The 24502-nt window shown below is 36.4% G+C and overlaps 1 protein-coding gene across 1 annotated transcript in view; it reads right to left on the bottom strand.

Moving 5' to 3' along the window:
• zgc:174164 (uncharacterized protein LOC570656 homolog) overlaps positions 1-24156 on the bottom strand; it is an 80094-nt gene extending 55938 nt beyond the window's left edge. The window contains exons 1-8 of the mRNA XM_039769401.1: positions 23897-24156; positions 19062-19171; positions 17796-17872; positions 14250-14328; positions 11936-12012; positions 7699-7912; positions 5332-5397; positions 5162-5233 (exon numbers count right to left, since the gene is read on the bottom strand). Coding sequence (XP_039625335.1) covers positions 5162-5233; positions 5332-5397; positions 7699-7912; positions 11936-12012; positions 14250-14328; positions 17796-17872; positions 19062-19171; positions 23897-23966 — 765 coding nt within the window. The 5' untranslated portion in view covers positions 23967-24156. The remainder of the gene's footprint in view (positions 1-5161; positions 5234-5331; positions 5398-7698; positions 7913-11935; positions 12013-14249; positions 14329-17795; positions 17873-19061; positions 19172-23896) is intronic.
• Between the last annotated feature and the right edge of the window lie 346 nt (positions 24157-24502).

Here is a 24502-nt window from a genome sequence, read left to right as displayed (position 1 = left end):
ACAAAAAGCTCACTAACTTTCTTTGGCCTGGATGCCACTCTTCATAGAACCTTGAAGCTGGACACCGTGAACTAGTTCTAAGATCCACTCTTCCAAGTAAAGCTCCATGCCAGTGACTGAGCCCTCTCTGAAAAGCCATTACTTCAAGAAGGGAACTTCAGTGCCTATATTCTTTTGCCAGAAAGAGAAACCTTTTTTTCTGTGAAGTTACAGAGGACACAGCAAAGAGCTTAGCAGCAGAGTAAGGAAAGCGAAATCACATCACACCATGGACAAAGGACCATGTTGCAAACACAAAGAGTGCACTCCAACACAATCAGAATTTTCCACTTGAACCCGGAGTAACAACACACAACTCCACACAGCATCAGACATCATCCTTAACGCCTTGGTATTATAAAACTGTGCCAAGATAAATTAGATCTCTAAATAGCCAGCCAACCACGTCTGTTTTATATATTTGACTGTCTAGTCTGTCTTGCACCTTGTCTTCTATGTTGATATACATGCAGTTATCATATTTCTGTACTCCTTGGGTTTATCAATAAATTTTATTATTCTGTTTCTTAAAATAAGTTTGTTTCAGTAACATCCTACAGAGAAAGGTAAGGAAGGCAAAGTGGGAGCCTTATCAGATTATTTAATTAATTACTGGCATTGCCAATGGTAAAACTGACAATTAAGTAACAATCAATCAATTCTTCTTCTCACATCAATACTCAATTTCAAACATTTATTTGGTGTCCCTGGATTCCTTATTCTTTGTCTTTTCAAAACTGCCCATACTCCCTCATGTTAAATGGAAAGAGTTGATAAATGACTGATTTTAGCTCCTCTTAACTATCTTCAGTTGTAATGAAATTGGGCTCTCACCAGACCTTTCCAGAATGGTTTGTTCATTTAGGACACTTCAGTGTGGCTGTGAATTTCTCCTACCAGAAAACAAATCTTCAAATTCTCAGACTGCTTACAGACTGAATAGTCAAGGGTTGTTCTGTACTTCAATGCATCTGTTTTGCCTTTTGTCTTTGCAACTCTTTTAGCATTATGCTATTATAGCTATCTATACATGGCACAGATAGCCTGTTCAGAATTATCTGCAGTGGTATGATTGTGATTAAAACTGATGTCAAAAGGGGTTCATTTTGCTCTTATCAGAATCTCCCACATGCTTTCTGGCCAGATGTTCCTGAGATTTGATGTGACTTTCATTATACTTTTCTCATATGAAGCCCAGTTTTATGAGACCCCTGTATAACTGTTGTCAAGGTGCCATATTATAGGAAGGTCAATCGGTTGGACAGAGTTGCAAAAAAGTACTCAGCAATGATACTTAAGTAAAAGACAAAGTACTTCATCAGTATTTCAGTCAAAGAATACTTGAGTAATAGTAAAAAAAAAATCAAAAGTATTCAAGTACCTAAAGTAAATTTTTTAATAATGAAAAATGCAAGGCTTTGTCTCAACAACATATTTATTTTATTTTTTAAACAACACTCACAAAATATTTTTGCTAAAGTAATTAACTAAAGAATAAGGAATTATGCAAATGCAATCATGTACATAACTACAGTGGTGTCGACCAGAAAGTGTGGTACTAGTGAGTGTGGATATGACTTACACTGTGCCCTATTGCGATACTGGCAGCAGTAAGTGAGGCATCACTACTCCAGAGAGAAGAATAATAAAATAAGATATAAAAATAAGAATAAAAAATGAAGTGAATGGCTGATAACCTTATCATCTGAATAAATGCACAATATAAAAATTGAATGACGATCAACACACAATTGGTTTATTATAGATGGGTTTTAGAAAAGCAATTATTAAGTTAAATAGTAATAAAACAATTTCAGAATTGTTTATGTTTAACAAGAATTCTCTTAAGAAAGCTGTATTTCCTTTGCTCAGTTTAGTACCCAATTCTATCTTTAAATTACCTGCTCAAGCCCTTGTGTATACTCATGTTTACTCATGTATACTATAGAATTAACCACAATTAATCTCAAGGTATATTATTAACTGTACAGAATAACCAGATGTATATCACTTGGTTGTCACATAATATATATTTAATGCATTTCTACAGACCCCATTTAAAATTCTACAGAATAACATTGTCCCCCACATGTAAGCATTAAAGCAACTGGCAATAATATTACAACACAGTAATTCAACTTCAATACCAAATAACAAAATGGCAAACAAATGGGGGAGTCAGTGTTCTACTGATGAATGCTCTGGACATGGGTCAATTGTGTTAAATTTAAATGCTGCAATAAAAAAATACTTATCTCTGCTTGAAGGAAAGCTGATGCCCCTTTTATTAGCTCTAACATAACAGGTGACAGCAAGACCTTGGTGTCACTCCCTTCACCCTCACAGGCTGCGAGATCCCTCTGGAACCACAAGTCTGTCTTCGTAGGTTAACCTGTGACTTTTATGGCTGGGCTCACTCTAGCATTTCAGTATTTGGGCTTATAAGAATCTGACACAATATCTTGTGTACTAAAAATAAGATATTGTTTTCATAGTTTATAAATTTTAATACTTTTTCCCATAATATCTTGTTTGCACAAGATTAAAAAGAGACTGCTTTTTGGGACTTCAGAGGCTCCAAGCAAGATAGCTTAAAGAGAGGAAAAAATGCTTATTTCGATATGCTTCTTTAAGTTTGAAAGCAAATTCTTGAAAGCAGAGATTTCTTGAGGTGGTGTTTTCATATGTGAAATAACTTAGTTTTACACAGGTGGACTCCATTTCAATAATAATGTGATTTATTAACATTTGTAGTCAAGACAGAATCTATTTAGATGGGTCAGAGCAAAATTGGTTTGAAAGGGGATGATAGATGGACAGAAACAACTGTGAAAACCTGAAGCATGTCATCTTGCTGAGAGAAGCCTATTAATCATTACATCAGGCATATGCTTCATTATGAATAAGAGTAATCTGCACTTCAAGCTGATGTATAAGCACACACATCACATCATTAATATGGTCTTCATTTTCCCTAGTGTCATCAGAGAGAATGCATATGCATAGCTCAGCTCTCTTTCTCTGTTTTTTTTTTTTACCTCAACCAAGCTGTGGTCATGCAGCATCTTTTAAAGCTAACATCATCCCAACATGTGTTACAAACAGTTGCACTGTCTATTTGTAATTGTATTTTTTTTAACAATAAGGTCAAGTGAGATGCTCTGTTGCAATGCCTTATCAACCAGACCACACTGTCATCCTGGGGTATGCTACCCCTGTGTGCTCTGCATTCCAGCATTTGAGAACTGTCTGTCTGTCTGTCACTCTCTCCTGGCGGTTTGAAGGACACCTAGCATTGCCCTGCGCCAGTCTTTTACCAGTTGAGCACCTCCTGATAAACTGAAAGTTTCTGATCTATTTTCAAGTTGTGCCAGTGCACCAGTCTAACTAAAACTTATGCATATTCATGTTTACTGTATATGTGTTTTTTACCACATTTAATGTATAAGATGAAGAGAGGAGAGAACAATGGAAAATAATAGATGTCACTACACATGAAAGATACTGTAAATGCTGTGCTGGCTTCATTGTGATCATTCTGAGTTTGGTGAAGCTTGTTACCAGTTCCATTGTACTGTGGTCATTGATGGAAGAACAAAGCTTTTTTAGTTGCTCACTGAGATAAGACTCACATATTAACCAGACAGACACATGCCACTTCATCATAAAACAGTATGATAGAAGCATATGTACATAAAATATTACATACTGTATGTACACAAAATATTAATTTTGTAATAAATGCATAAGTCTTACAATTAATTAATCAACTTATTGATCTCTTTTCTTAACTCGTGAAATCAAATGAACAGCCAATGCAAGTTAACTTTGTCTTATTTCTAACCCTTCACATTTTTTATGTGAAATGTAAAAATATAGTCATAAATGGGGTTTGAGAATATATTTACATTGTATGCATATATAATGCATTTATGCATGTGTGTATATAAATGCATTGTTCAATAATGCAGTACATAAAAAATAAAAATTGATTGATTTGTATGGATTGCAATAAAATTAATAAAACTTCAAAAAAAATAAATAATAATGCAGTACATAAAAAACAAACCCAAATTGTTCAAATAATATGAAGCACTTAGTTATTTCTGTATCTGTAAGGCAGCCAAACTAACCACCATCATACACCAGTGTGCACTTTATTACACATGTTCATTTTATTTCTAACTAAATATATAAAGGTTTAATGCAAATTGGTAAAAAAGGGGGCATCTGAGTTCAGGTGTAAAAGTAATACTTCATAACTGACATTTAAAGTAGGTATAGTTAGGCAACCACAACTGATTGGGAAAAATGTATCAACTTCAGTGTCTTAATATAAACAACATTTTATGAAAAAGTCAAATTTGTAAATAGATTAATACTCAATACAGTAAAAATAATATATATATTTATTGTTGTTAGGTTACCTTGTAAAAAAAAATTTCAGTTGTCTTCTTCAGTTACAATTTATATCACTTGTAATATACTTCAGGTTAAATGCCCAAATTTCCATATACAATACAGAAATTCTGTATTTCTGCCAGCAACCTCTGAACATTAGAAATGCAATGTTGCAATAGGGGCAAAAGACCATCCTATGTTTCTGTTCATGTGTTATAATGTCTCCTTGTGGTCACTAAAGACAAACCACACCTTTGTTTTTGAACTTTTTCTGACATGGCACACCAGAATAAGTCATTATGACAATCCTATTATTTTTAAAACTGAAGTAATCCTGGATTCCTTTCCATTTATTTCTGCTGTATACTCACACAATACTTAACCAATCAATTGACCATATTCTGATTGGATTAAATAATCTTTATTAAGAAAACTTAAAATCTTGGGCTGTTTCTAGTTTTAAATTTCTTCCTGTCTATTATTAAAAGACAAAGTATATGCCATTACCCTCTGAGTTATTTCCAGATATTACAAGCAAAATCATTGCAGGATATTTGTCTTGCCTGAAGACTTTGATTAGTCTCCTAGGACCTCAAAATACTCACTCAGAATCAGCATATAAATAAGGTGGTGGAGTAAAAAAAATATATATTACTCAAATAACATTGCCTAAGAAATGCAGAAGATCAAACTCAGCATGACAAAAATGTATGTTACTTACCCCGTCAAGGATATTGGCCATGCTTGTCATTTGATTCTCTACGGCTGTCACATTGGAATTCATAAACTTATACTGTCAAAAGAAATATTACGTAAAGCAATAGGAAATTAAATTGAGCTTTTTGTTAAATAAAGATTTAATTTATTTAAAATGTTACAATATAAACTTACCCTTGTATTGTCGACCACAAATACAAACTCCACATAATATGTCTGTGCTAAGACTTCACGTTTTTTCTAAAAATCAAAAAGAAAAAATGATGTACTTATTAATGAGGTATTAAGGAATAATAATGAACATTCCTTATTCTAACAAATATTGAAATAGTTAATAGTGAAAATAAGCTCTATGAATCAAAACTTCTAGCTTATGCTTAATCATGTCCTGCACTGCAACCAGCACCCAGACAGTAAACTGTAAAGTATAACAATAGTCTACATGGAAACATTTTTGCCATTTCTTTATTATGAGAGAATTATTAAGCGTGTGAGGTTTTCAGTTCATTTTTGTTTGAAATTTTCATTTGATAATCTGGGTATCAACTAGGTCATTTTTATTTGTATCTCTTTATTTTTTGCAAGTTAACATTATGTTTTTTCTATTTTGTAAAAACAATTATGCACCAATCAAATCGTACTCCTAATTACATGTTTTGCAACCTCACAACAGTAACTCCTCCTTTCTTTTAAAAATACAGCAAAGCTCTCAATTAAATATATATAACATTCATCTAATCATCCACTATCAAATATGCTTTGTCCAGATCAGGGCCACAGCATCCAGAGCATATCATGGTAGGATCAATCTTAAGGCAGAAACAAAACCTTGGATGTGTACCAATTCATCCTAACACAAACCTGCATATATAGCCACATTAACTTAGATGATGCCAGTTAACCTCTTCTGAAAATGGTTCATTTTATATGTACATTAAATACAGACAGCATAGCAGTCATCACTGATTGCAGGTACAGAGTGCTGTGACAAGTCCTTGGGTAAAATGCAAATGCAAAGTTTACAAATTCCCAGTTGCATAATGAGCGCACATCAAAGCACAGATTTTTTTTTTAACCAGACAGGAAAACAGAGTAGATAGAATGTGATTAACATATAGTGGAACCCAACAATATTTATCCATTAATTAATTGTTGGAGTATGGCTAGTTGACATTGGAGTAGAGGAAAATTAATAATCCAGTCAGCAGCGTCCCTGAAGAGAATAAACCCCCAGGAGATCCACAGTCCTCATAACAGAAATTTCAAAGCTGAAGTCAGACACAGTCACAGGCCCAAATAACATTGGCCTGCTGCCTGCCACATCCTCCTGGCCAGTCTACAATTGAGTCTGTGATGGGCCATGAAGTCTGACAGCAGAATATTTTATTCCATTGACTCCCTGACTCCCAGTATCTCAGGTATCTTTTCCACGGGGTGGAAAAAAGCTTGGATGTAGAGCAGTGGCAGCAAGTACTACAGTGAGATACCAAGAAGAGAAACAAAGTATATCAAAAACAATATTTAAAAAAAATGTAAAATTATATAGTAACTATTGGAATGTGTGTGCACATGCTAGAGATATTTTGTTATATGCTTGGTTGCAGTGCTTTGCTCTTTCCTTAGGCTTTTGGTGACCTCAAGCTCAGGAACATTCTGATGTCATTTGTATGATTTTTTTTCTGTGTTCTGAATTATTATTTATTTATTTAAATTTCCTGTCATTTCACATAAATCACTATAGTTATGGTCATACTGTTTATATAGCAACAGTGTTGTTGGCTGTAACATGATGCAGTGGCTGTGCACATCTACTGTGATCTACTGGACTGCGTTGAGACTTTTTTGTGACCTATCGTTACAACAATCGAGAAATAGGCTTTTGAATGAATTTTTCAAAGACATTTTTCTCCATGTCAGTGTAATGGAGAACTGGAACCTGTCATGGGAGCATTGAATGGAAGGCAATTCTCATGTAATGGGAATTGCAAAGTTACCATTTGTGATGACTGATCTTTGCACTTTACCTGAATTTCAGGTCTTTGTACTTTACCTGAATTTCAGATCTGGGTTTGAGGAGAAACATAAGGTCACTGTTGATTTGTTGCTTGGTCCACAATATAATAAACTTTTTTTTGTGGATATAAAATGCAAACTAAACACATTAAGCATGTATTGCGCCATTCCAAATACAATACAACTACAAACAGGTAATTTCTGACTGACTTTGTTGTCCTATTTATTGCATACTATTGAAAGGTGTGAGAAGTCAACATTACATCACAGGCTGGCAAATTTCTGTAGCTACCACATAGTATGTATTAATGTAAAATTACCACTGGGAAGCTTATATTTCTCTTCTGTGCCATAGCACATGAACAAGATCCCTGTCTGAAAGAAGGGTACAGTTACACTCACACACATACACATTAACCCGTTATTTAATATAGGGCAAATGAAACAATGACCAGGACTAGGAAGTTATAACCTGCGAAGGAATACCTCCTACACTGATACTTTAAATTTAACAGAAATAAACTGTACCCTGAGATGTTCAGTAATGAAATCCAATGAATCTTTGTAATTTGTGGTGCCATGCACTGAGGATTCATCCTTATGTTTTACTTCAGGATTAATGTTGGTGGTCCCACAGTATTTGTGCTTCTTTTGCTGCATCTCATACAAAAGGTGCTCATTTATTGAAGACTCAGTTATAGGTTCAATCACATATGTTTTATCATCAATGAAAATCAAGCCACTGTAAGACATAAACACATAATAACATGTTTATTCAGTCACAATATTAAACAAAAATGCTTCAATTGATATAAAGTAATCAATAATCCATCAGCTGAAGCATGTCCAGTGGAGCAAATTAAGCTCAGACTGTTGGCTAAAAGATTTGGGTCCATTATTTTAACACAGCAAACAAAAGGTTCAGAACCATATCCAGGAATGTTGATATCCATTATGGGTGGCACTAGGTGGCAGTGGCTACACTATCCCTGGACTGGAGTTTAATGTCAAGGCAGCTCTGGATTCTGAAGAATTAATTTTTGAAATGAACTGACACTACTTGCCTTATAGTTTACAGGTTAAATCAACAAAGGATATGCTTTGTTCATAATTCTTCCTCATAGCAGTCGATGGAAACACCCATCTGGAATGCAATGATGTCATCTCTCTGAACAGCAAGATGTGACAGCCAGGACACAGCACTGAAGTAGGAGATTCTTTAACTAGTTGGCCAAAAGGAGGTATAGTGTTTCTAATGTATCCTAAAAGTGAGGAAGGGTACTTTTTCTAAAAGATTAAAGATGGATTGTAGCTGAGCATTATAGTGGTTTTATGATTTATGTTGCTGTCTGCACATCTTGTTTGTAGACAGTACTATAAGACGAGGAAGCAGAAACCAGTGTCAGAGATGGCTGGGGTGGCGACCCAGCTGGGACACCCAGAAGGACCGGATGGAGGCTTGCGTCTTCCTCAGACCATGTAGGGGCAACCGCCCTGGTACCTTTGAAGCTTCACCCTGTAGGGGCCCGTGGTCACCGCCAGGAGGCACTCCTATGCCTTTGGAGCCCTGGAACTCAGCACTTCCGCCACACCCGGAAGTGCTGGGGGGAAGAAGACTGGGGACACCTGGAGTGCTTCCGGGTACGCAGCCGGCACTTCCACCACACTGGGGCGTGACGGTGGGAGATTGTTGGAAAGCACCTGGAGCACATCCAGGTGGCTATAAAAGGGGCCACCTCCCTTCGTACGATGGCAAGAGTCGGGAGTGGAGTAGGACGGAGCTCAGGAGGAAAGACAAGGAGATGGCCTGAAGAAGCAAGGCATTGGTGTTTTGGCCAGGACTTTGGGGACTTGTGGGGTGCACTTTTATAAATAATGTATAATAAACGTGTTGTGGGTGACATTAACGTGTCTGCCTGTCTATGTCCAGGCCAGCCTCCACACCAGTTATACTCTTACCTTTTTCCTTTTGAGTGCTTTGGTTACCACCCAATATCCAGAAACATCTTGTCTCCATAAATAGACAACTGTATCTGGAGATTGCATTTGTGTTTGAGTGTTTTAATGTGTGTAATAATATATATATATATACAGTAATCCCTCGCTATATCGCGCTTCGACTTTCGCGGCTTCACTCTATCGCGGATTTTAAATGTAAGCATGTCTAAATATATATCACGGATTTTTCGCTGGTTCGCGGATTTCTGCGGACAATGGGTCTTTTAATTTATGCTACACGCTTCGTCAGTTTGTTTGCCCAGTTGATTTCATACAAGGGACGCTATTGGCGGATAGCTTAGAAGCTACCCAATCAGAGCATGTATTACATATTAACTAAAACTCCTCAATGCTATAAGATATGCTTCCTGCGCGGTGCTCGATTGTTTGCTTGTCTCTGCCTCTCTCTCTCACCCTCTCTGACATTCTCTGCGCCTGACGGAGGGGGTGTGAGCAGAGGTGCTGTTTGCCTAGTGGATACGGACACACCTCTAAGAATTCCGCTTTATCCCGGTGCTTCCAAAAGCACACGTATTGATTTTTTAATTGTTTGCTTTAATCTCGCTCTCTCTCTCTCTCTCTCTCTCTGACGTTCTCTGCGCCTGACGGAGGAGATGTGAGCAGAGGGCTGTTTGCTTAGAAGATACTGACGCTCCTCTAAAAACTTAAACGCTTAAACTTAAAAGCACACGTATTGATTTTTGATTGTTTGCTTTTCTTTGCGAGCGCTCTCTCTCTCTCTCTGAAATTCTCTGCTCCTGAAGAGAAGATATGTTTGCATTCTTTTAATTGTGAGAAGGAACTGTCATCTCTGTCTTGTCATGGAGCACAGTTTAAACGTTTGACTAAAGGGTGTTATTTCATGTCTAGAGGGCTCTAATAATGTTAACAGTGTGGGAGAGTTTATAAGGGCTTAAAATATATAAAAATAACCATACAAACATATGGTTTCTACTTTATGATTTTCATCTATCGGGGGTTCTGGAGCAACCCCGATCGAGGAGGATTACTGTATATATATATATATATATATATATATATATATATATATATATATATATATATATATATATATATATATATATATATATATATAACTTGATACTATCCGTATGTATGGTGTTCACGTCAATACCTCAACTCAATACAAGTTAGGATCATGCAATGGGACTCTGTCTTTGTAGTCAGAACATGACGTAGCAAACGCGGACCCAGTATTGTATGATTGGCTAAGAATGTTTGAATGGTACAGTGACGCCGCTGGACAGCCGAGTATAGTAAAGGTCTATTTTAAGCACAAATCAGTGCCATGATAACAAAATCATTTTAAGGAATTAAAAATACAAATAATTTTTTGCAGAGAAAGTTTGGATTTCACAAACATAGAATTTATAGCCCGATTCGATCGGGCTCCCAGTCACTAGTATACTGTATATATACAGTAATCCCTCCTCGATCGCGGGGGTTGCGTTCCAGAACCCCCTGCGATAGATGAAAATCCGGGAAGTAGAAACCATATGTTTGTATGGTTATTTTTATATATTTTAAGCCCATATAAACTCTCCCACACTGTTAACATTATTAGAGCCCTTTAGACATGAAATAACACTCTTTAGTCAAAAGTTTAAAGTGTGCTCCATGACAAGACAGAGATGACAGTTCTTTCTCACAATTAAAAGAATGCAAACATATCTTCTCTTCAAAGGAGCGCCATCAGGAGCAGAGAATGTCAGAGAGAGAGAGCGAGATAAAAGCAAACAATCAAAAAATCAATACGTACTTTTAAGTATGCCGAAGCACCGCGATAAAGCGGCATTTTATAGAGGAGCGTCTGTATCCTCTAGGAAAACAGCCTCTGTGCAAACCGACCCTCTGCTCACACCCCCTCCGTCAGGTGCAGAGAATGTCAGAGAGGGTGAGAGAGACAGAGAAAAGCAAACAATGAAGCACCGCGCGGGAAGCATATCTTATATCATTGAGGAGTTTTAGTTAATATGTAATACATGCTCTGATTGGGTAGCTTCTAAACCATCTGCCAATAGCGTCCCTTGTATGAAATCAACTGGGCAAACAAACTGAGGAAGCATGTACCATAAATTAAAAGACCCATTGTCCACAGAAATCCGCGAACCAGCGAAAAATCCATGATATATATTTAGATATGCTTACATTTAAAATCCGCGATAGAGTGAAGCCGCGAAAGTCGAAGCGCGATATAGCGAGGGACTACTGTATATGCCCCTATACAGAACACTTAATCCTTCTTTATAACATTTACTAAGACACATTCTGACATCCTGCAATGCTACTGAAAATAAAGATGTTGGGAAGGATAAACATTGTCAAAGGGTAGTGGTGATGGTGATATTTCATCTAGTTACACAACAAAAGGAATTAAAGGCAAACATGCACAAGTGACATTGTATATGGGCTATTTTCCACAAAAGATAGTTCCCTTAAGAATTGGACAGAAAGTTATAGCAAGACTAGGGAACCCATCAGTCATAAGCAGAGTTTTTTAGAGGCCTCTATTTCGGGTTTTGAGAATTATTAAAGGAACTGACATGGGTATCTCAGTAGAAGACTTTCACCAACACAAGAAATGGAAAAATACTGTAATTAGTAGTGCATTTTAGGTGTAAATCGTGGAACACACTACACAGTCATATACAGTAGTTAGTGTTTTTTGTTATTGTTTAGAAGTCAACTGGTTATCATGCTGGAACAATTAACATATCAGACAATCAAATAAGCATTTTGAACATACCTGAGGCCAGCACATGTGCTTAGTATGACAAAAGAGTCTTTAACACCTTCCACAAAACCACGATAGTGGCAGTGCCTCTGAAAATACAATAAGAATGTCAAAAATATACAATTCCCGGACATGGTTAGATATTTTGGTGCATTTTTTATGTCTAATCTAATTTAAAATGGCATAACATGAATTAGATAGACAGATTTTACTGAATAATTTGTTGGCTGAAAGTACTCAATGTTAGTATGTCACAGAGAGGGTCTGCAGCATTGTTCATAATGGTGCTCAATTTTGTTTTAATTCTCTCCTTTGCTATGACCTCCAGGGGGTCCAGAGTGTATCCCATAACAGGGCCTGCCCTTGTTAATTTGGTGAGCCTCTCTTGAAGTGATATTACCAGCCCAACACAACACAAATACCCACGCTCATTCACATTGGAGTCATTTACATACATCTTTGGGTTTTGGGAGGAAGTTTGAAGTATGTGAAAAAAAAACTAAAAGGACATGGAGAGAATGTGGAAGACATAGCCAACTTTTGTCTCTTAGAGGTATGTAGCATCTATGCTCTCCACCCCACCTCTCTACCATCCATTTAAAAAATTAGAGGTATAAGATTTTAAATAAAGATAGACATTTTGCAATAGGTGATGTCAAATTTTAAAAATATTACTTACTGTTAGGGCGGCACGGTGGCGCAGTGGTAGCGCTGCTGCCTCGCAGTTAGGAGACCCGGGTTCACTTCCCGGGTCCTCCCTGCGTGGAGTTTGCATGTACTCCCCGTGTCTGCGTGGGTTTCCTCCGGGCATTCCGGTTTCCTCCCACAATCCAAAGACATGCAGGTTAGGTGGATTGGCGATTCTAAATTGGCCCTAGTGTGTGCTTGGTGTGTGGGTGTGTTTGTGTGTGTCCTGCGGTGGGTTGGCACCCTGCCCAGGATTGGTTCCTGCCTTGTTAAATTACTTACTGTTAAATTCACAACAAAAGTGCCACAATCAGGTCCTATTTTATTTATTTTACAGTGGCTTTAAAAATATTAATTTAGAATTTTATTTCAATTATTAGACATATTTAAACCAAAGACCTCTGTGTGTGTGGGGGGGTGTTAATGATGAAGTGACACAATATTAAAAGAAAGCAAACGGCGTGGTTCAACAACGTGCAAGTAAAACACCTCAGCAACAGATGGCAAGGCTTGATGTTTTCATTAAAAACATTGTCTTTCTGGAGGTATTTTCTTAAGACAAAGATTAATAGGACTCATATGCCAGCAATACGGCTAGGATATGATATCGTTAGTGTCTTCTTACGAAAGCCCGTAGGGCACCAAGCACATGTGGGTCCACATCCTCTGCACTGGGTAATTCTTAACAGTCAGTTGAAGCCTCTCCAAGTTCATGAATATCATAAAACTTCTATAGAGTCTTTGGGTTGTACTTTGTCCCAAAGACCACATGCAGCTAGTTGTATTATAATATGTAATCTTAATGTATTTCTTTTTTTTTTCCTTATGACAAACACATAAGACACAAATATGTCAAAGTGAAAGGTAAATTCTATATAAGCTTCAAATGACCACAAAAAAACAGAAAATGAACAACTCCATAAGTATTCAGCTATCTGCATACAATAGAGCTGTTTCACAATGATTTAACTACCATTCAACTATCTCTGGCAAGTCCCATCCTAGGTCCGTACCCATCTAACAAAATATTTCATGAAGTCAAGGAAACATTCCAAAATAAATACTATATAAGCTTATTGAGTTGCATCAACTTGTCAATGGCATATAAAAAGCTCAAAGACGAAGAAAATACATAAAATCTACAGTACAACAAAGTCTGTACAGCTGTACAGTGTTTAAAAATTATGTCCTTAAAGATGAACTAGTGCCTTCTTTAAACTGAAGACTGATCTTGCAGCAGGATAAAGAACTAAAGTACCTCCAAAGCCATCATGGGGTGGCTTTAAAAAAAGTCAAATGTATCTTTCTCATAGATTGACTCCATTTTGTAAATATTTATGGTATTATTTATTTATTTGTCTCACTTATAATTAATTTACAAATTCCCACTGAAATATTTTTCATTTTGCAGAGATTTTTTATTAATAAAAGACAAAAAGTCCCTATTAAGTACATCAAGGTTCCACATGCAATGCAACACAAATGAAAAGTTTAAAATCCTGCATTGTTCAAAAACTAATTAAAGCTAACATATATTACCAGTGCTTACTGCACATACTGTATGTCATAGTGCATCTTTGTCTACCTCATATAATTGATAGACTTTCAACTTTATTGTACATACTGTATAATATCTTACCTGTAATTCTGGATTGGAAGTTTGCAAGTTTCCATTTTTATCATATGTATACCTTGTATAATCTTCTGATAAAAAGCCTCTGATAAAGGTAAATGAAAAAGCATTTTAATATATTTTGCTTATGAATGTTTTAGACAAAATGCTTCTCTGTACAATAGAGTGGCTTTTAAATAAGTAAACCTTAGAGGAGGAGGTATAAGGTATGTCTAATAAGATACAAATAGACACACTTACTCACTAGAACAACGTTTATGGCAGTACTAATCTTCATTAAAAATGGGGTTAATTGAAGTTAGTACATGACAAGACATAAGTATATTTGTTTAAAGGGGTAATCTAAAATTCTTAGCCACTTAATTGAGCAGAGATTGGACATTTTCACTGACAGAAGTGTTTTCTTTACCATGTTACAATAAAAATTAAACAAGCCTGTAATATATGGCCTACTCCTAAATAAAAAGGCTGCCATGATATCACAAGCAGCTGCATGTAATGCAGCATTATATAGCAGCAATGGAAAACAGAACAGAGCAAGTAGATAGAATTCAGTCTAAAGTCATAAACAAGTGACATCCAACTGTAAAGAAGCAGCAATAAAAAGTATATTATTTCATAACAGACCTACAGTATACTGTGTAATACTGGGAAAACCAAATAAAAGTATCAATTGCATCCAGACTGTGCACTGTAACCAGTATGGGGTGCCACTGAGCCCCAAACCCAGACACAATAATGTCTAAAACAGTCATGGATTGAAATGGATTTTTTAAATCAACAAGCACCAAAACAATAAAACACAGCCCAAAAAACATACAGACAATAAAGTTTTTTTCTGTCCTTCCACCTCCAGTTGAGTGTTGCCTGATGCCTCCTAGCTCTGACTCCCAGACATAAGGCAGCACGCTTCTTTTATACTGGGCCCGGAACAGCTTCTGGTGACCCGGAATGACTTGTGGGAGGTATTTCTAGGTTGTTTGAGAGTTAGGGTAGTGCCCCTCCAACAGCACCCTGTTGAGGCATCCAAGGACCTAGACATGGCTGCACTTTTGGACTCCAGCTCCCATGAACCCCTGTGGGTGTCTAAGCTTGGGATGCCTCCAGTGGACCACTGACAGTTAACATATGGGGGGTGGAACTGCTCTTGGCTGCCAGCTTCTGCTTGTCAATCCACTGAACCTTCCATTTTGACCTGAGGACATGCCATTGTCCAGCTGGGATGTCTGTCTGTCGTCCATGGCATTCACAGCACCTACCTGTTGAGACTTCACCCTGAGTCATCTTAATAGTCCTTTGAATCTTACCATATATTTACTTCCAGGACAAGCCCTTGAAACACTTATGTGCTTAGGAAAGTCACATGAAAGTCCTTGAGCTATGTCCTCTGAGGTTCCCCTACTGACCCTAGGCATACCTGTATTCCTATTAACCAATACACAATTAATGGGATATGACATACCACCTACTCTCAATAACTTGTATAACTTACCACATCTTGTAAGTACATAAGACCTTTGCAATCACCTAACTATTTGGAAGTACTCATCCTGCCTTTTGACAACCCATAGTGATCTCTTTCTCTTTTCAGTGTATCCACCTAATTACTTACTAGCAAACTTTTACGCATGAATATCATACCAGCACTGGCCGCATTAGACCTACACTGGTACTTTGAGGATATCTCAAGTTTATAGGTCTATAGGAGCATTATTGTCACACGTACAGAGCACAGTTAAATTCTTACTTGCATGTGCAAATTATTTACCACTATGAGTTTCTTGTTTGAGGTATGGACCCCCTCTGGCAGCCTGACTATATTAGAATAAACTGACATAAACTGTTATTCATAAATTATATAAATGAACTTTTATCTACCCTGAATGATGAAAAAAGACTTGTATTTTTTAAGTTTGATTTTACATTTGATTCCTATTTCTTCCTTTATTTTGTTTTTTATTTTTTTTTTTACAAAATACTTGCTTCCTCTGTGTTAAGTTGTCTATCTGGTTTGCTACCTCTAAGGCTCCATAGTCATATGACAGACATACTGTAGGTCAGGTGTTGTAATCTCAGAGACAGTGCTAGAATATAATTTAACAAGTATGCAACCTGGAAATGTGATTTATTAAGGATCAAGAAAAAGAAAAGACTAAACAAAAACAGACTCATAGTCAAAAAAGAACGAAGACATAAGCCGTCAAAATACCTTGGATAATTTCTCCCTAAGAATTACTTAAAAAGGCAATTCGTTTTTAACTGAATTAGATACCAAAAATACCAGAAGCTACACATCACCATCTTTATTAGACAAGAGGTTATGATGCAATATGACGCTTGACTCCCAAGTTTTGAAAGCAGCACTCTGGACACCGCCATACGGAAATAAGCACAAAATGGAGTTGGCCAAGCACAGCATAAAATACAAAATGGTACTACCAGAATAATGATACAATATTCTAAGTGTCTCAAAAAATAACTGTACACACGAACATTGAAAATAGACAAGTTCCAGATAGTATAAAGGCGCACAACAGCTGGTATGAATAGCTATGCTTTGAACAATCAGACTGAATTAAAAATTTAAAAAACAAACATCCAAGTTTTAAATTCCTTTATCCCAAACCTATTACAAATTTGATTATCTAAAATCATCAACAGAACACAACACACTTGTATTTTTTCCTATACACTACACTTTAAGCATTGACAGGAGACATTTTTAGCTGGACCTTTCAACTATGATATAGAACTCAGAACCATAATGGAATATGTTTGTTTCTGATGTAGCTTAGCTTTCAAAATCTAAATAATATCTATCCATAATAGCTTCACAACTTGCACAACTTCCTGAATTGAAAGCAAAGGACTGAAGGCAAGTAGCCACCCTTACAGCACTAAATGTCTTTCCCCACCAATTTAAATTAGAATCTTGGGGCACTGCAAGCTATCCTGGCAAAGTACAAGTTAGAAACCAACCCAAGAGGAAGCCCCAGTCACTCATACCACCCAGTTTAATTTCACCAGTTAACTTAAACTATTTATCTTTAGGATGTCTGGAGAAAACCAGAGTATGCAGAGGAAAAAAACACACAGACATAGTGAGAATGTGCAAACTCCATACAGACATTGACTAGGTTTGGATTTGAACCCCATGTCTCTGAGTCTCAAGGCTGAACTACTAATCACTACACCACCAAAACACATTTTAATTATACCTTAAATAAAAAAGAACATTTCGAAAATAAGAAACTGACTATATCAATATCATGACACTAATCAAAAATAATTTGCAAATGATTGGTATAATTCATTTTGATAAGAAATGATATTTGTGTTTTAACTTTCCAGATCGATTACAGGTGCATAGATTGGTATAAGTATTCCTTTTGATGGACTGGCATTTTGTCCAGAGCAGGACCCTTCCTTGTGCCCAGGATAGTAATTGGCTACTTGATACCTTGTACTGGAACAAGTAAGTTCAGAAAATGTATGCATTTATTTAAAAAGCAGATTTAGCATATATTTACTTTGGTATAAAATTAAACATACTTATTTTTGCCCAAGTGAATGAGATGAGTAACATCTTCAATTGGAAGAGAATACGACAGCTTGTCCTCATCAGGTATCTGAAAGATTACAAATCCAGACTAAAATTAGCATTAGTTGTCATTAATCATCTGTCACTGAAAAATACAAAACACAATACATCAAATATTTAAAAACAGTGAAAATGTACATCATGTACATAATGAACCTGCATAATTCAATTCAGGTATCTAGTCCCATCAAGCAGCATCAAGTAAAGGTAGATAATAATTTTGGGCTCTGTTTCTGTCCTGTGCTGGGTACACTCACTCACACAGCAAGCAATTTTGACCCACCAGACTTAATCCATAGTAAACATGTTTGTTTTGTTATAAACAGCATGGATTGGTTGGCTTCCAGACTGGGATGGATGGTTCCTTACCCAGCCAGGAAGCCTATATAATGGAAGGATGTGGATGGACAGTCTTCCTGGCTAGGTTGGTTAGGCATACCTTCCCCATTCAGGAAGTTGTCATAGTGGAAGGACAAAAGGAAACTGCCTTCTGGGGGCATGTGTTTCCTCAACAGGTTGGATGGCAACATCTCTCTAGTATGGCCCCTGTGTGGACTCCTGCAGGGCTGCATGAGAGTCGCAGTTCTGGAGGGCAGTTATGTTGGGGTTCTCAGGTGCCACTAGAAAAGTAAGGTATCCCTAACCAACCCAGCCAGGAAGACCGTCCATCCACTTGTTGAGTACCAGCCCAGATCAAGTACTGGTTGTGACATTTCTTTCTATCCCCCATTAAGAAAAGAATCTAGAACCTAAGAAGTTATATTCATACCCTTTGTGTTAGGTGTACAGTTGGTTCCTGCCTTGTGCCCAGTACTGTTCTTATTGTGAATAAATAGATTCAGAGAAAGAATTGATGGACAATACTACATTGGTGAAACACCATGCTTGCTAGAACACTGGATTCTGGCAAAGTGTGGACATTAGAAAATATCCATCCATCCATTTTCCAACCCGCTGGGCACAAGGCAGGAACCAATCCTGGGCAGGGTGCCAACCCACCGCAGGGCACACACAAACACACCAAGCACACACTAGGGCCAATGAATGTATGAAATAGAAAGAAAGAGAAACAGACATTATTGATATTCAACTCTGTTTTTTTCTCCCTGCCAGTAGATGTACATTTGCAGGTACACAGAAAATGAGCTTTAGTGTATTAAAGAGGTCTTATCTTTAAAATTAAAATTAAGGAGAAATAGACAAACGCTGGTACATACCTTGAAGAAATCTGAAAAATCACTTGTGTCCCTTCTCACCCTCTCAGTCACAATTTCTGGTATAACTATGGTGTACTTAAGCAGTTTTGATACATTTTCTTTCAGAGCTTCTGTAAATAAAGATATGTGTTAGAATAGTGATAAAATAAATGCAGGGTCACTCTGTTGTCATTAATTTTTGAAGTAATGAACATATAATCTGATAATGAAATAACCATTCTGCTTGAGGAAATAGTTACTTATTCACCTCTATTTCAACCCAACGTGATTCACACATCGAAATGAATAGTACTTTTTTTTATGTATTTTTACTGTCTGTGCACAGATGATCAGTCATTATGACAAAAAGGCAACCTTATTATTTTCATTTAATCACTTCAGCTGCCAGGCCATACAACCTTTAGCCCATATCTATTTTGATACAGTAAAATGTTACACATGTTTTAGACTTTCAAATCCATCAAGAAAGTAGAATAATTTCAAACATGCTAATTATATGAACCAATGGTAGGATATCACTTTATTCTGTCTTCATAGTTCATAGATATATTTACAGTTTTAGGCTATATATAAAAAAGTAATTAAAATCTCAGTGTGATTGTCTATAGAGGATGACAAGAATTAATCTGCCATTATGTGGGCCATAAAAGAGGAAGAGATGCTGTGGTGTAGATCATTAGCATTGTAAAAAATGAAACGTGCAAGTAAAACAAGCATTCATAATATTGTTTTACGGGACCTGCTGGCAACTGAAATTTTGAGTCCAAGGACATATAGCCTGTGGTGGGCAGAGTACAAACATGTCACAATATTCTGATAAACATACCCATTTTATTAAAACATAACCAGCAATCTTCTTGCTTTCACCAGGTCCTAAAATTAGATAATTGATGTGACACTTACACATATCAGTGTTATGTATACTTATTTCAGCAAAAAAGAAGCCAAAATGCAGCCATTACTGCAAATGTACTATGATTAAGAGTTTTCTAGAATCATGTTTAGCAGCTCTGTCCTGAAGGGGATCCCTTGAACAATACCCAAAACAATATAAAGACCAAAACAGATCAAAAGTACAGCATAGTGCAAAGAAACAACAAACCTGCTGCCCTGCTGGGCCTGACCAACAGACTGTAATACCAGTGGGATGCCAAACTCAGATGTCCACAATGTCCAAAACCAAAAACTCCATTAACATTTTCCAACCTTTTTCTCACCGCCTTTGGTCATTCTCTAGCTAGTCAAACTATTGATGAACCTCGTCCTCACAATTCTAAGCCCACAAATTCATTTTCTTTTTCTTTGACTTTTTTTTACTACTTGAACCTAAGAAGGAGGTGCATTATCACCACCTAAAAGTATGGAGTGTTAAGTAGTAATGACAGGCTCAGAATAGTATTCTTTAAAAACTAAGTAAAAGTCATACCCTCTCTTACTGCTTCTTCCTTTGCTTCTAAAATATCTCTGATTTTAATCACTCCTTCTGATACTCGCTTACACATTTTCCCGTATTTTACAGAGTACTTATTACACTCCATTAGCACATGCTCTACAGGCTTGGTGGTTTTCTAGCCAGAATGAGCTTTTAAATCCTATCATATTAGTATGCCAGGGATTACTTTCATTCACCTCAGAATTACTTCTGGGTCAGGAGCTGGTCTTCATTTGGACCAGGGAACAGAAGGCTAAGCTTCACCTTATGGCTTCTAGTATCCCGAAGCCCCAGCCCTAATATTTGCTTTAAAGTGTTAGAATATTCTGGCAGTTGCTCCATAATATGCCCTTGAAGGATATCCCTTTTACACAGCAAGAATTTGAAGAAGTCATTTTTGTATGAGTTACTGTCTACTACATTATACTTGGAGTAACTAGGTCCTGCTTATAATATTGCTTCAGTTTACGGGAGTCTGAGGGCATTGATTTATACACTGTATAATTCTCTGTATGGTGCTACTGATAGACTTAGGACTTGGGAATTCCAAAGCTGTTCAATTTTACATTTGTTGGTTTGCCTAGCATCATTATTAGCTGTATGATCATCCAAGTTGCAGCTGTCAGACAAACACCCACACACGTCCCTCTGCACTCTTAAATATAAAGATACCAGAGTGGTTCTTCAGAGCAATGCCAAAAGGAAACCACATTTGGTTCCTAAAATACAAATACACATGAAGGTTTCTGAGAGAACCTTTAGATCTGTAACAGGCACCACACAGTAAATAGCAATAAACAGACTAACAGATTTGCAAATACCAATATGTCATTATTTTAAAAGGATTCTTCAAGCATACAACAACACAATCTACATTATTTTTTCTTAATCTGTTAGTGACCTGCTAGATAGCCTGCCATACATTAAGGATTTTATGTTTTTTCTCTACACATTAGGAGGTTTTTTAAAGAACCTGCTTCATATGCAAATAACCTTCCCAGAACGAAATGGTGTTTTGTCAAGCAATGGTTCTACGAGGAACCACTCAACCCAGTAAAGAACCATAAAATGCCATTAAGGAACCAATATTTTTAAAAGTGTAGAATACTCTTGTATAGAGAGAGGTTCATGGTGGACCAGTGCTTGCAAGGTGTTCAGGTCCAGTGGTTGAATAACAAGTTTGAATTATAGCTCCACTGCTAGTACTTGATATTTGGTATTAAGATATTGTGGTGATATTTTGCATTTGATTTTGAACAAACATAGAATTGTGAATAAGCATTGGACAACTCCACCTTGCCATTGTCTGTCCAGATGAAATTGTTCCAGACATTTTGTACATCTTCACAAAGATAAGTTATGCTGTTGTGTGCTTTCTAGAAAATAGACTTCTCCTGTCTGCCCTTCCATGAGATCCAAACTTGTTCAGCCTCTTGATGTCATGCTAGTAGAATCCTATTAACCCCTTGCTGTAGAATATCTTTTCTATTCTTTCGATTTTTCAGATCTTTGAGTGAACTTGTTGATATGTCCAATCTTGGGAGGGCTGATCTCTATTTGTAAATAATCCTTGTCACTGTAGAATAATGGACTTCAGATTGTCTCGAAATAACATTTTAACCTTTTCCAGACTGATAAGCAGTGGCTTCTCTGAGATCATTGCAGAGACCTTTTATCCTTGGCATGGTGTTTACTTCAGACCAAGTTGCCAACCAACCTGATCATCATCTGATTAAGTACTTTCATAAGCAGCACCTGGTCTAATTATATTTTTGATCAAAACAGAAACTGTGTAGTTATTTTTTTTATGTATAGCTTTTTATAGGATGTTAGCTTACTTTTTCAGAATACTAATAATTGATTTGTATCTAATATTTCTTCCCCTTCCAAGTTTAGATTTATCTTAATTTAGTACTTGGTGAGAAATAAATGCTTTTTTAGAATTGAATTTTAAGCATTGTAATCAAGTGTTAAAGTTCTAAAACCTGATGCAAAATTAAATAATAAATTACATAATTCTGTAGCATACAGTATTGTGTTAATAGTAATATAAATCTCAGTGCTTCTGAAAATTAAATTTGACATAGAACTCACTTAACCTAGTTCAGAATTATAAGACAGATCCTACCCTGGCAGCACTGCATGCGTACAAGACAATAATAACTTTCCAAAGGCAGATTATCAGTACATTGTTGGACCAGATCCAAAATATGGATCGCCTTTACGAGGACTATAAGTGAGAATCCATGCATCTATTTAACAATAGAGGTGTCTTTATGAAGATACTGTAAGCATTTAACTAATATACAGATTTAAAATAAAACTAGGGAAAGCAAGCAAATATAGATAAACTGTAAAAATACCTTGATACTGTTATATTGACAGGTTCCTCGTAAATAAGTTTAGTTACAGCAAAGGAGCTAACAATGTTACTGTAACGACACTGCCATTGGTTATCTTAACACTAAAATATTACCTTTAAACAGCAAAACTACCATTTGTTAAATTAAGACAATTACTTAAGAATGCCCGACCTCTGTGTTTTTAAGACTTTTTAATCTGTCTCAGCCTGTTTATCCCCAAGTGGATAGCGTAAGCCGGGGGTGGAATTCACCAGGACATGGTGTGACGTCATCATGTACATAAAACGTACAAAACATGTTTATATTAAATCAGTTTAATACTACTATGTATTGAGGGAGTAGTCGTTACATTTGTAGATGTTAATTTTGAGTACAGTTAACATAATAAAGGTATAATGTCAAAAGACCTCGTGACTCCCTTTGCTTAATGAAATGAAATCCGTTGGCTTTATTTCAACGTAAATTAAATGTGTTAATGTGATATGCAGTAGATTTATGACACTGAAAGTGTTACGTAAAGTCAGCCAATATGATCATTTAGGTTAAGTTATAGTATTATATTGTGTAAAGAAAACATTTCAGTGAGATCGTTTTTTGAGATGTTGCCAGTGTTGTATCCAATTCTGTCCCCCAAGTCCCCCTGGCAAAAACGACCTGTGCACAATGTGGGATGGTATCAGAATTGATTTATCCGTTAATTTTAAAAGTTTGAAACCCTTTCCCTGTTCAATACTAAACATGTACAAGCTAAAAAATAGTTCACACCCTATATGTTTTATTTGTTTATTTTGTTAATTGCTGGATCCTGAGGAGGACGACCATACAGAAACCATTAAAAATAAATAAGATTATAAAACTTTATTTTAAAAAGCCCCAAGCGACCCCTTCGGGACGGGAAGGTTCTTCTTTGTTTCGATGCATTGTTTTAAAGGTTTTTAGCACAGGTAATATCTTAACTATCCTCATGGAACACAATCACTTGCAATAATTTCTACGATGAGGCAGGTTAATAACGATTAACACTTTAAAATTCTACTCACCTGCTCTGGAGAAACCACTAAAAAACAAAGTTAGCAATAAAATAATGTGGAGAGTGAAGAGTTTCGTCATGATCTTCGATTACCTTTGCCCGGCTATTTGACAGGTAGTAAGTAACTTGTCGCTGAGCTGAAGCTATTAATAAGTGGAAACCGGCCTGACCTGTTCTACAATAAAAAGGTAGAGAAACCTTCCCCAGAAACCAGAGTTGCTCTAGTGCGAATAAACTGTTTATAATTCTGTTATTTTTTAAAGTACCAACTGTTACAAATGCACTGAAAAATACAACACCTTTCTGTTATCGAGCGCGAAAAAATAAAAAAAGTGAGAAACTACTATTCCTATAGTGCTACAACATATTAAAAAAAACTTCAGAATTCAGACCTTTGAAAAATAAAGGGTGTAGGCGTGGCGACAGTTGCGCAAATCGGCATAAGAAAAGGCAATAAGAAATGTAAATATACTACTTAATCTCAAATAATCATACAGTTTGCTTTGCACATACGGATAATCAGTGAGAAAGGTGAGGTGAGTTGCATTACATGATCAATCACACTGTAAAATATCTAGACGAAGCTAGATAGATAGATAGATAGATAGATAGATAG

The sequence above is a fragment of the Polypterus senegalus genome, chromosome 1 (assembly GCF_016835505.1).
Source record: "Polypterus senegalus isolate Bchr_013 chromosome 1, ASM1683550v1, whole genome shotgun sequence".
NCBI lineage: Eukaryota > Metazoa > Chordata > Cladistia > Polypteriformes > Polypteridae > Polypterus > Polypterus senegalus.
The sequence above is the reverse complement of the archived record's forward strand: the minus strand, read 5'-3'. Positions and strand labels throughout refer to the sequence as shown.